At 50.5% G+C, this 12,699-nt stretch overlaps 1 protein-coding gene across 2 annotated transcripts in view; it reads left to right on the top strand.

Moving 5' to 3' along the window:
* Positions 1-355: 355 nt before the first annotated feature.
* Positions 356-12,699, top strand: part of Scara5 (scavenger receptor class A member 5) — a 98,109-nt gene continuing 85,765 nt past the window's right edge. For both annotated transcript variants that reach the window (XM_021182565.2, XM_029469345.1), the window contains exons 1-2: positions 356-686; positions 5,084-5,201. In XM_021182565.2, the coding sequence (XP_021038224.1) occupies positions 5,087-5,201 (115 nt within the window). In that variant the 5' untranslated portion in view covers positions 356-686; positions 5,084-5,086. The remainder of the gene's footprint in view (positions 687-5,083; positions 5,202-12,699) is intronic.

Below are 12,699 nucleotides of genomic sequence, written 5' to 3' on the forward strand. Positions count from 1 at the left end.
GGATGTAACTTTAGGAAATGCCAAATTTGCTGAATGAATTGAGAAACGCCAGTTCTGTGCTACAATGAATTTTACAAGACTGGCTTCCTTGGGTGTGTCACAAACCAGGTCTAGCCGCCATTTTCTCAGAAGCTGTCCAAAAAGTATTTTGAGCAAAGCCTTTAACACAATCACTGAGTCCCAGAGCCAAGGGCTGGAATGCGGTGCAGAGAGTTGTAAGTCTGGGGATGGCCACAAGGGGGCAGGCGTAGTCCAGACTCCCTCTAGAAGTTGCTTTTAGAACTTTTTTTTTTTTTTTTTTTTTAAATAAAGACTGGAGGTTGGAGCACCTCCCACCCAGTCAGTACCTAGCAGAGCTGCGGGTGACTCCACAGAATATCTCCGGATCGCTTTCTGAGGCTGACCGACGCTGCACCAAGACAAGGAGTCCCACGTGCAGACCCGTTCGTTATTCAGCCACTTTGTTGAAGGGATCCTCCCATAGAAATGACTCTGTGGCCCTGACATAAATCACTAGGTGACCCTGAAGACTCCTTCTATATGACTCCATCTGGATTTGGCTGGCTGTGGGTACAAGCTTCAAGGGACTTTCTGGGTCTTCGTGGGGCAGCAGTCAGCTCTCTGGCTACCATGGTAATCGCTGGGAACTGAAGGGACAGGGCCCAGCCTCAGCACGGGGCATACAGGTGAGTTTTGACATTTTGACCTAGAAGCTTGGGGTAATGGTGTCCCAAGGGCAGATGGAGGAAGCAGTGTGCCGGTGAAGCTGAGGGCTGGGAAGTCCTGCAGACAGAGGACCTGGAGTTGCAGGCGTCCAGGTGGGAGGGTCCCAGGGATCTGAGCCTGTAGACACACATGGGCCCCAGGACTCAGTTACTAGAGCTGTGTAGTGTGTGAGCCCGCATCCAGATGCCAGAGGGATGCTGTGGCTTCAGTGGCATCTCTGGCTGTCTTATGTCTCATGTTATAGCTCCAGAGCCTATTCAGGGAGTAAATGCATGTGCACAGTATGCAGTGTGCATGGGTGCATGCATGGGTGCATGTGCATGCATTGTGCATGGGCATGTGTATGTGTGTAGACACACCAGGGTGGGACTAATGATGCAGGAGGTTGTTAGTGAAGCATCTGGGCCTCTCTAACTGTGAGTTAGAACCCAGTGAACTGATGAATCCAGTTAGAAAAATAACAGGTTTAAGACCTAGCTAGCAACTTTTTCTTGGGGCCCACATTTGCAGTGGCTTATTTGGTTTAAATGAGTTTTAGAATCCAGGCAATCCAAAGAGAAGCTGTAAGCCCTGCCAAGTGAGAGATCAGAGCCCACGGGAAAAGGTTCAGAGTCGCAAGCGAGGCCCCTGATCTAGTTCCCTGCCTTAGCAGGAGTTTAGCCCTTTTGGTGCTCCCAGAGAAACTTCCAGAACCAGGGTTCAAACCTCAGTCTTAAGCCACTTTTGAGGTTGCTTTTTTGTGAAGGGAACCCCCACACAACTTCATTTCTGGGGCCTTTTGAGCAACGTGGAGTCCTCAGGACTCTTGAGATCCACATCTGCTGAGGAAGAAAGAATTTTACAGTCTTTGACTGTCGCCTGTCTTGCATGGCTTTGAAAGGTCCTCGCTCCTGTGTCAGCTCACATGATGCTCACTGCGTCCTCTTTGCTTCCCCCTTCCCAGGGAGGTGGTCCGCAGAGTGGACTTCACATCACAGGTCAGCAAAGTAGAACACCTTCCCAAACTGAGAGATAATAAAAGGAGCCCTTGTGCCGTGAGCTCCCTCCCTCCGGCACCTGTGCAGAGGGTTCGAGGGTGTCCCAGGGCAGCTGTCAGATGACTCTGGAAGCAATGCTTATCCCCCATCTCACCCTTTGTGGGGAATGACTCATAATAACCCCTGGGTGGCTTCCTTCTGATGAGCAAAGCTGAAGTTCAGGCCCCTTGAGCACCAGGGGACCTGGGGTTCCACCCATGTGACCCAGGCTCCCCTTCAAGCCTTCTCCTCTGCTCATGCCCTTACAGATGTGCACTGGCTGCCCCTCTGGTGTGCCTAGTGCAGCTCCTGTTTCAGCGGCCCTGAAGGTGGCCATTGAAAGTAACAGACATACATATATACCTTTGATACAGCAGCCCATGATGGAGTCAGTGCTGTGTGTGGAGACCCCTGAACCATCCATCTAATTACTGCCTCGTTGACTCTTTATTTCCATTCTTGCCTCTTTGATCTTGGTTAAGTTATCTTTAAACCAGAAATGCCAAAATGATTGATCTGCCTTCCTGCCTTGCTCATGGCTCCCAGGAAGTGCTCCCAGGAGGTTTTGGGGAGTTGGGGGCAATCAGTCTAAGGCCCAAGGGGCATCTCCAATGCACCAGCAGCTTCCGTGATCACCACTACTCTAGAAGATCAGCTGTGACGTGTCTGAGAGCACAAACTGGGTCTATAGGTGGTAAAACAGGATTTCAGAGTTCAGAACCTGCTCTGGACTCTGAGAGGAGAAAACAGAACCCCACATAAAACCAGAGTAGGCAGAACATGCTTACATTTTATTTCCAAGTAGTGAAGAATTGACCATTTCCAAAGTCATCCCTCTTACATCTGGACCTGCTCCGTCCCGGGCCCTTCCTCTAGGCCATTGCTCAGTCCATCCAGGCAGTGGGGAGAATGGCTAGGAGGGGTTGCTGGTGGACACATTCTAGGTCCCAGGGGTCTGGAGTTGATCAGGAGGGAAGGAAGGTGGCATGAAAGAGGTTCTGGGGACCTCTGGCTACAGCCACAGTTGCCTTTGGCAGAGCAACAGTTATCACAGGCTGCATAGACAGTGGCCTCCAGCTTTGTAGCTTCTTAAGACTGAGGCCAGAGGGGAAGGACCACACACATCCTGAGACCAGGGAGGATCCCCTATAGTTGAGTAGAGCTGGAGCCATTCAGTGCCCCACCTAGAGGCCCTTGCTGGGCGGAGGGCTTGGATGGAGACCAGTTAGGAGATTGGCAGATTGGACACCATGGGGAAAGGCACAGAATGGCTGGGCAGGAGCTGTTAGAAGGTGGTAGCATGTGAGAAGTCCTGATAGATCCAAGGACCATCTCCCTCTCCTGTCTCTCTCATAGACTGGAAGAAAGACCAGTGCCGGAGCGCTTGTGTGTGTGTGTGTGTGTGTGTGTGTGTGTGTGTACCCAAGTGAATGAGCCAGAGCAGGGGAATGTGGCACCCCCCTACTTGGTGTGATAGACCAGAAGACCCCGTCGATCCTGGGTCGTTGCTTGGGCAGTTGAACAGCCACTGGTCAATTTTAGCCTCTTCTCCTCCCCAAAGGTCAAGTCTCCATTCTTGAAGCTTCTCTGGTAGACCAAGCTCAAGTTGTAAAGAGAGAACATATGGTTTTGCTTTGCCCTTTCCCCTCCTTCTTTGTCCCCACGCCCTACCTCTAAAGAGGGAAGGGTGACTCCTAAGACCATCCCAGTCTCTGTCTCCCCACCGGCACCTTCCAGGCACCGTACATCTCACCCAGGGCTGTGGGTCCTGCTTGTTTCTCAGGATCTCAGTGTATCTGGTCCATACGGGGCTTGCGCATTGCTCCATGCGGGGCTTGTGCCCATCTTCCTAAGGGTTTTGTTTTTTCTAAAACCCACTTTGAAGATAAATAAACGCCTCTCCCATCTGACTTACCTTCTCTCCTCTTTACCCCCTTTGCTTTCCTTCCCCTCCACTCCTTCCCTCTCCTTCCCCTCTTCTTTATTTTGGTTAAATAACCGGACAGCTAAAGAACATCAGGAAAACAAGTTGACACACACTTACAGCCAGTTAGAGTTGTTGCTGAGGGTAATGTGTAAAATTACAGGCCATGTATGTGAAGAAAAAGCCAAAGGATTTTGTATAAACAAACGCTTTGAGATTCGGTTTTTATAAAAAGGGTTTTTCTCATTACACAAAGAATGCAAATCCATCTTAGAGAACTCAGAAAATCCCTTCCAGCCCTGGTCTCATAAAGACCTTCTTCCCCAGAGCCACCCGCACAGGCTCTGAGGATGGCCTTCCAGTCACACAATTATGCACGGCACAATGAGACAGTGTGGGCCACGCTGTGATGCAAACAGCATGGCTGGGTCACTTCAAGTGAGAGTTTCCCAAGACAGGAGCTCAAGACGCTGCCCCAGCCTTGGCCGCATCATGTAGGCAGAAGCCTCCTGGCCAACAGTTGCTCAGTAAGACTTAAGGAGACCACTCACCCGCTAGACTCCTCGGGAGATGAATTCCTGCCACAGCCTGCTGTGGGGCTAGGGACCATCTGACGGCCTCAGCTGACCCTAACCCATGTCAATGCATCTGTGCTTTCAGATTCCTTCTTGCAATTATCCCACCCTCCCAGGTCACTGAGGCTTACACAGTGGTTCCCAACCTTCCTAATGCTGTGACCCTTTAACACAGTTCCTCAAGTTGTGGTGACCCCCCAACCATAAAATTATTTCATTGCTATTTCATAGCTGTAATTTTACTACTGCTATGAACTGTAATATATCTGTATTTTCCAGTGGTCTAAAGCAACCTCGGTGAAAGGGTTGTTCGATCCCCAAAGGGGTTCACAGGTTGAGAACCACTTGTAGGAGCTACTCTCATCATTTGGGTGGTAGAGTCTCTTTCAAGTACTGCCCAGTGTGACCATGGGTCCCCAGCCTAAGGCTCTAGCCCCACAGAGAGCTGGTGAAAAGAAAAGACAGAGCCCATGCTTGGCCTTCTAGCACAGAGCAAGGAGAGCTGGAGATGTGGGGGGATGGGGAGGGGGAAGGTCCCGAGAACCTGGATGATGGTCCAGCTCCTGTAGGTGTAGAGAGAGCCCCGCTTCACGCTGGGGGTCATATGAGTGAGCACCTCCAGGCTGGGGACACATGGGTGGGCACCTCCAGGCTGGGGTCACATGGGTGGACACCTCCAGGCTGGGGTCACATGGGTGGGCACCTCCAGGCTGGGGTCCCATGGGTGGGCACCTCCAGGCTGGGGTCCCATGGGTGGGCACCTGTTTCTACATTAGTTTGTCACATAGTTGACTCTGTGTCCCCTTTGTCCCCTATGCTTCCTGGTGTCTCTACTGCTTCAGGATATGATGGACAACAAAGCCATGTACCTGCACACCGTGAGTGACCGTGACAACGGCTCCATCTTTGAAGAACCCTTTGATGGCAGGAGCCTGTCCAAGCTGAACCTGTGTGAGGATGGTGAGTGCTTCTATCTGTCTTGGGTGTTGAAGTTCTTTCTGGGGTGTTGAAGATCCTTACTTTCCACTGTGCTTTGGATACCCCAGTGCCTGCTGCCTTCCCCCATTTAGTTCTGCAGATATTGAATGCCATAACTCCAAAAATCTCTTTTGTGACTTTTCTCACTCATTCATATCAGTAAACCTGTATCATTAGCAAAATGAGAACCCATTTTGTAGATGGACTGGTTGAGACAGAGGACGTCAAATATTCCATAACTCACTAGTCCCTCAGAGAGGCTCCAGCACAGAATTGCCAGCACCTGTTCCCTGTGCACCAGCAAGCAGGCATTTAGTACATATCTGTTCTGTTATTGGGCAGGTATTTAATAAGAGCTTGCTTCACTCACAAACCCACTCTTCACTGGGCTTATGTAGAAGAGAACACCGCCCTACTTCTGAGAGGAAAGGAATGGCACCTACAGGGTTGTTTTGAAGGGACATCAGGCTGGGCACCTAGAAGCAGTCCCTTGTCCATGGTGTAGTGTGCAGCCTGGTTCTTTGCTTTGTGACAGTCCACAGCCTTTCTCAGCAGCCTGGGCTCTGCCTTTTTCACAAAGGGGCAGATATAGGAAAGCAAGAGGTGTCTGGGAGAAGAAGGAGGGGACCATCCCTACAGGAGGGTCAGATAAGGAGATCTGAGCTTTGAAGTAGGGTTCCTTGACCCACCCTTGGGAACTCTCAGCTTTTAGCTCTTCCTCTGAGTTCTAGTCTACATGTTGGATATCAGGGATGCTCTGGAGAGAAACTGGAACAGCACCTGCCCTCAAAAGGCTCATGATGGCTAATAGGAGGAGCAGGCTTGTCCCCTTGGTGTGGACGTTGAGGTAAAGCAGAGAAGAGCTTAAGAATGACCGTAAGATGTTTGGCTCACCATTTGAGGGCGCAGAGCATAATAGCAGACAAGGCGTGGTGGCAGGGGCCACAATGCACCCCCAGTCAAGAAGCAGAGATGATGAACGGGGTTGCTAAGCTCCCTTTCCCCATTTTATTTACTTGGGGACCCCTGCCCATGGTATAGTGCTGGTGGGTCTCCCCCTTCAGTTAAACTTCTCTGAACATCCTCACGAGCACACAGATAGATGAGTCTCCAAGGTGATGCTCAGCCCCATCACGGTGTCAATCAAGGTAAAAAATTTTGAAAAAGAAGAGTTGGAGAAAGGTTCTGTCAGCTTGATCCCCAGACTATGCCAGCATCCTGACACCTGGGGAAGAGAACACAAGTGTACATGTGTATGCCACAAGGGGTGTGTGTGTGTGTGTGTGTGTGTGTGAAGTCAGTGAGGATGTTGCTGGAACCATGCTCTTGATCCAGTTCTGTTCTCATTAGCACATTGTTAAAGAGGCCGAGATTGGCCAGAAAGGACCGTGGTTGTGAGTAGTTGAAGGGAGTCACCCAGGGTCAACCTGGGACACCAGGCCTGAAGTAGGGGCGAAGCCTGCAGCATGGGGTGTCACCAGGACTGCCACTTTTTTTTTCCTCCCCTCTCCCTTCTCTCTCCCCTATGTTCTGGACCTCAGATCAAAAAAACCAATCATTTCAACCAGGGAAACAAAACCAAGCAATGAGCCCAGCTTCTGTGCTTCCTGGTGCCAACCTGAGAGATCTGCCAGAGAGCACTGGTGATTCAGTGATCGATGGGACTCTCAGCTGTGCTAGTGTCCCGAGCAGGGCTTCCCTGGGCCCCTGTTTCCAGTGCAGTGAAGCCAGGAGCTGTGGATTCCAGACTGACTTTAGGCCTGTGTCTCCATCCACCAGAAGAGGACACAGCTGGTATCTCTGAGGTCACTGCCTTAGGGGTGTGGCTCTTTAAATTCAGACTTGGAGAATGATGCTACCCAATTTAAAAGCCAATTAAAGCCCAGCCCCTGAGCACATGGCCAAGGAACCCAAACTCCCCTCTCTCACACTGATACCTGCCTTCAGGATGGAGTCCCCAGTCTTCTCCCCAGCCTCCACTCCAGAGTGCATACCATCTGGCCTCCCATTTTGCCTCCTGCCTGCTGCCCTCCCACCTCTGCCCCCTCCCCTCTCATTTTCCTTGCTTCCACAACCTTTTCTCTCCTGACTGCACTATGCAATTCTCCAGTTTATTATACTGTTTGTTCTCGGTGTGGAAGCTGGAGGAGGGCTGGCACCTTCTCCAAAGGAGGAGGAGTGCTTTGCTCACTGATGCCTCTGACCCCCAGACCAGAACCAAGCACTCTCTAAATACTAAAGAGTGGAGGAGTGCGAGGATGGACAAGAGCTTGCGGACCTTGGAATCTAAAATCAACAAAACAGACGCCTTCGCTCTCTGCTTCTGAGTTCTCCGTATTACTTTACTCTTTGTCCCAGGCCCGTAGGTTCTGGGAGGAGGGGACACAGGAGTGGGAAGATTTGTGTTAGGCAAAATCTGTGGGTCTGTTTTGGAAGGGCCCTGGTGCTTTTTTCTTTCTTTCTTTCTGACCTTCCTCTCTGGACAACAAAACAGAGGAGGGAGAGGAGGGAGTCCAAGAGAGGCAAGGGGAAGCTGGAAGGAGATAACAAACGGATGGAAGCCTGGGCCAGGCCCATCCCAGAGGCCTCCAGTAGATTAAAACGGAGAAGGGTTGGCTGAGCTCCAGGCCCCCCTTACGGCTGCCTCCTCAAGGTAGAGTGGGAGTGGAGAACGAGTGTTTCCTCTCATTGGAGGCTGGCTCTTGGGTCTTGGCATGGAGCAAGATCCTTAAAACACAGCCTGGCTATTCAGGTGTGACTTTAAGAACTTTGGGTGGGGACTGGGGAGATGGCTTAATGGTTAGGAGCACTGGCTGCTTTTCCAGAGGACCTGGATTCAATTCTCAGCAGCTCACAACTTTCTGTAACTCCAGTTGCAAGGAGTCCAACATTCTCACATAGGCACATATGCTGGTAAAACACCAATGCACATAAAATAAAAATAATAATTTTATATATATATGAAAGAACTGTGAGTATAAGTACTCATGTTAGACAGAGGTCCTGTCCGGGGTACATCCTTTCCAGGTCTCTCTTGGCGTCCTTGCCAAATGATGGCACTCCCTACATGAGTCTGTCAATTCTATTTGTACCTTCTTGCTCTTGCCCAGCTCCTGAGGCAGCCACCGTCTTCTCACATCATATTCTTCACCTACCTGTGCCCCACCTATCACCTCAAGTGCCACCCCCTGCTCTATGCCCCATAGACCCGCTTCTCCAGGCACATCCTTGCTCTGGCTCTCAGAGCTTGTGCTTGGTTTCCAGCCACTGCCTAGAACACCTGACAGGGACAACTTACAGGAGGAAGGGATTTTGGGGATCACAGTTGGGGAGGTTCTAGCCCATGATTGGCTGGATCCAATGCTCTGAGCCAGACTAGAGCAGGATACCATGATGAGTGGCTCACAGGCAGAGGAGGCCGCCTTTTGGCTTCACAGTGGCCAGGAAGCAGGGAGTAGTTCAGGACAAGTTGCAGTCCCCACGGACATGCCTCCTGTGACCTACTTCGTCCGAGCAGACCTAGGTTTCAGAAGTTTCCACCACCTACAAATGATGTCAAATTACAAGCCCATCATGGTGTCAATTAAAGGAGAACCCAGATCCACCTCACTGTGGACCAAGGAAGCTTCAACACCTGAGTCTGTTTGGGAGATATAAACCATTACCAATAATTTTGTAAAATATAGTGTATTCTAGCTGGCTGGACTCTTCTCTGGGTGGTGTGCATGTATGTATGTGTGTATGTATGATATATATATATGGTATGTGTATTATGTGGTGTACATAAGGTGTGAGTATTGTGTGTGTGTGTTTGTGTATGGTATGTGTATTGTGTGTGTATGCATATGGTGTATATGTGGTGTGTGTATGTGTATGGTGTATGTATGGTATATATATGGTGTGTGTATTGTGTGTGTGTATGGTATGTGTATATGGTGCATATAATGTGTGTGTGGTGTGTATATGGTGTGTGTATTGTGTGTGGTGTGTATGGTGTGTGTGTATGGTGTGTGTGTATGATTTTTTTCCATCATTACTGCACTCCAAATGTCTTGAAGCCAGGGAAGGTGACAGGCTCTTCTCTGGGTTTTCTGGGAACTCTGTAGGTAGCAGGCACTCAGGAAGTGATATTAGTGTATGATTTATCCAAGGCCACTCAAGTAGCAACAGGACAGAAGCCTGACTCAGGGCCTCTCTGCCTTTGGTTCAAGGTTCTTTTTGTTTGTTTGTTTGTTTGTTTGTTTGTTTGCTTTTCAAGACAGGGTTTCTCTGTATAGCCCTGGCTGTCCTGGAACTCACTTTGTAGACCAGGCTGGCCTTGAACTCAGAAATTGGCCTGCCTCTGCCTCCCGAGTACTGGGATTAAAGGCATGCGCCACCACGCCCGGCACTCAAGGTTCTTTTCTGGGAAAAGAATAGGAAAGTATTGGCTGACAATCCTTAAGATCCCCTCCTCTGGATTCTGAACTGACAGAGAAACTGAGTGGGAGACAGGTAAGACTGGAGACACAGAATCTGCCTTTTGCTTGGCAAAGCTACCTTCAGGGATGTGGCCTGGGACTGCCACTGACTACCAGTGGAGTCCTGTGCAGCAAGGCGTTCATGGGAGGACACTGATCACCTAGCTGGCAAGCATGTACGTGTATGTGTGTGTGTGTGTGTGTGTGTGTGTGTGTGTGTCTGGTTGCACCTGGTACTGACTCTTATTTGGTTGCTGTGTCCTACACTCTTCATGAGAGGATCAGAGACAAAGGACTGGAGGGCCAAGAGCTCCTGCTTTGCAGGCTAAAGTAGAAATTCCAGAGCATAGAAACAGTGTGTCTAGGAGAAGTGAGAGAGGTCTGAGGGTCGAAGCCTCGTGCTACATGCTGGGCTAGAGGGTCCATTGCCAGGAAGTGTCCTCGGTGGACAGGAAGGGCCTCCTCCACCATATCTCCTGCAACCACCTTGCAGCTTCTACTACTCACAACTGTTGCCCCCTTCTGTCCAATCTATTTCTCTCTCTCCCTCTGCTTGCTCCTAGCTTTTGTCTTCTTCTCTCCTTTCCCATGCCTCCACTCCTCTATTCTTTTTTCCCAGGTGATAAAGAAAGGGGAGGGACTTGTTCCATCATTGGCCCCCTGCATGCAGCATCCTCCCATCCTTCCAGCTGCCCGCCTCCACTATAGCCTCTGTAGCTCAGGTTTTCTGTACCTCTGAGGCTGCTTCCTCCTTTCTGTGTCCTATTGCTCAGCAGTCTCCCTGGAGCCCACTGTAGACTGTAAGGCTAAGGGCAGGGCTACCACCTGCTAGGCAGTAGCACAGGGGATGTCACATCAGAAATGTTTAGGAGAAACTGCCTAGAAAAGACCTGAAGAGCTCTTTGCTCCATGTGGTCTTCACTGGTTATCCCTCTAAACTGAAACTCAGCTGACAGCCAGTCCTGATTCCTATCCTTTCCTTCTCTCCCAGGTTCCTTCCCACAGCTCCTCACCTTCCCCCCTCCAGCCTTTGTAGCCTCTGCCTGTTCAGCCAGCTGAGGATTGCTCCAGGTTGGCTCTAACACACAGAGGAGTCCCGGGAATGGAAGGTGCCTGGCTAGGCCAGCCTCCTCTGAAGTGTGTGTGTGTGTGTGTGTGTGTGTGTGTGTGTGTGTGTCCCAGAGAGAGGTGTTAGAGTTAGGAAAACATAATCCTGATCTCTCCGTGGCCTCAGCCCGTCCCACCACACTCGTGGCGTCATCCACGGCTCCCCGTGGGAAGCCAGGGAAGGTAATGAGTTGCATGTGCTTCTAAGTAGTGGCAGGATGCCTGCAGCCTGGACTCCCTGGTCCCTCGTTTCTTCCCTATAAAATTAAATTACTCTCCCAGGGGACTTGCTGCATCTACCTTCCATCCATCAAACGTCCCTGGCGTAGCTGCTGGGTTGCTCATAAGGTCTGGCTATGACCTCACTGAGGGTCACCGCCCTTCACATGGTTAGAGCAGAATACGGGTGTTAACCTGTTCAGTACTGTAACACCAGGAGACATGCCCTGTTATATAAGAGCAGAGAGTACTGGTAGATTGGGCTGTGCCCACTGGGGATGCTGGTGGCCTGGTATCCTGCTGGCTTTCCTCTTCAAGCCAAGAGAGGGAAGAAGAGGTCAGAATTTCTGTCAGATCATAGGCCACCCACAAACCACTGTGGGCCTGGGCACAGGTCCTCAGGCCTGGTGCAGACGCCTGTGTGTGGCTCTGATACCACTTGACCCTGTTCTGCACTCTGCTTCATGTCTCCTCCAGTTCAGGTACCAGGGGCCCTAGCAGGAGATGGCAGGAGGGAAGACATGGGGGCTCGAATGTGTCCTATACCTCAAGACCTGCTCTACAGGGCCACCTCAGGCTAGGGGACCTTTCTAGGAAAGCTTTTCCTTTCTGAGTTCCAGTTACTCTGTCTCATGTCTGAGGCATCCTCAGGCCCAAGGTGATTGCAGCTCCAAGACCCTGTTCTATGTCTAGTGGGTGTCTCACCTTTTTTTTTTTTTAAGATTTTATTTATTTCTTATTTTATGTGCATTGGTGTTTGCCTGCAGATATGTCTGTGTGAGGCTGTCAGTCAAACCTTGGAGTTACAGACAGTTGTGAGCTGCCATGTGAGTTCTGGAATGTAGAACCTGGGTCTTCGGTGCTCTTAACTGCTAAGCCAGCTCTCCAGCCCCTAGACCACTTTTTTTTTTTAAATCTAAAAAGTCTGTGCATAGGAGCGGGCCATCTGATGCCTGGGGGTTGGCTTTGCTCAGAGTCCTCATCCTTAAATGAAAATAATGTCATTGTCCTCCCAGGATCATGCATGACAGTAGACACTCAGTTCCATGTGTTTCTCTGTTTATCTGTTTGAGACCCTGAAACCCTTGGAGAGGTGGGGAAGAAGGAAAAGGAAAGAAGGGAGGGAGGGAGGGAGGAAGGGAGGGAGGGAAGGAAGGAGGAGGGTCCTAAATAGAAGACCACAGACAAACCCAGCATTAAACGTGTGTTGTTTATCTTTGCTCAGAGATGCTGAGCTTCCTTCAGCGGCACGCCCTGCTCTGTTTGGGGGTGGAGGTGGCCCAGCTGCAGCCTTCAGAGACACACCAAGCTCAGTCCCTTTCAGATGGCTCAACATTTCCTGTTTTCAAAAGCAGACACCCATGTGACCCTTCTCATGTGACTCTTCTCATGTGACCCTTCCCATGTGACCCTTCCCATGTGACCCTTCCCAAGCCTTTGCTTGCAACTGCTTGCAGAAGGGAGGAAGAGAAGACAGGGGCATTAAACTTGATTTTTCCCTATCGGAAGGGGAAGCCAGTTCACTCAGGCACAGCCGGGGAAGGAGCTGGGCCGGGGATGCAGACCTGCCTGAGTCCCTCACTTCCACGTTACAAACGTTTTCAGCTCAGGCATTTGACAGGGACAGAAGAGGAATTGGAATCTTTACTGGAATTTGGGGCTACTCTACAAGCTGATGGTCTTCAGGGGGTGCT

Source organism: Mus caroli, unplaced genomic scaffold, assembly GCF_978045245.1.
Source record: "Mus caroli unplaced genomic scaffold, Mus_caroli_1 scaffold_12, whole genome shotgun sequence".
In the NCBI taxonomy this organism is placed as follows: Eukaryota; Metazoa; Chordata; class Mammalia; order Rodentia; family Muridae; genus Mus; species Mus caroli.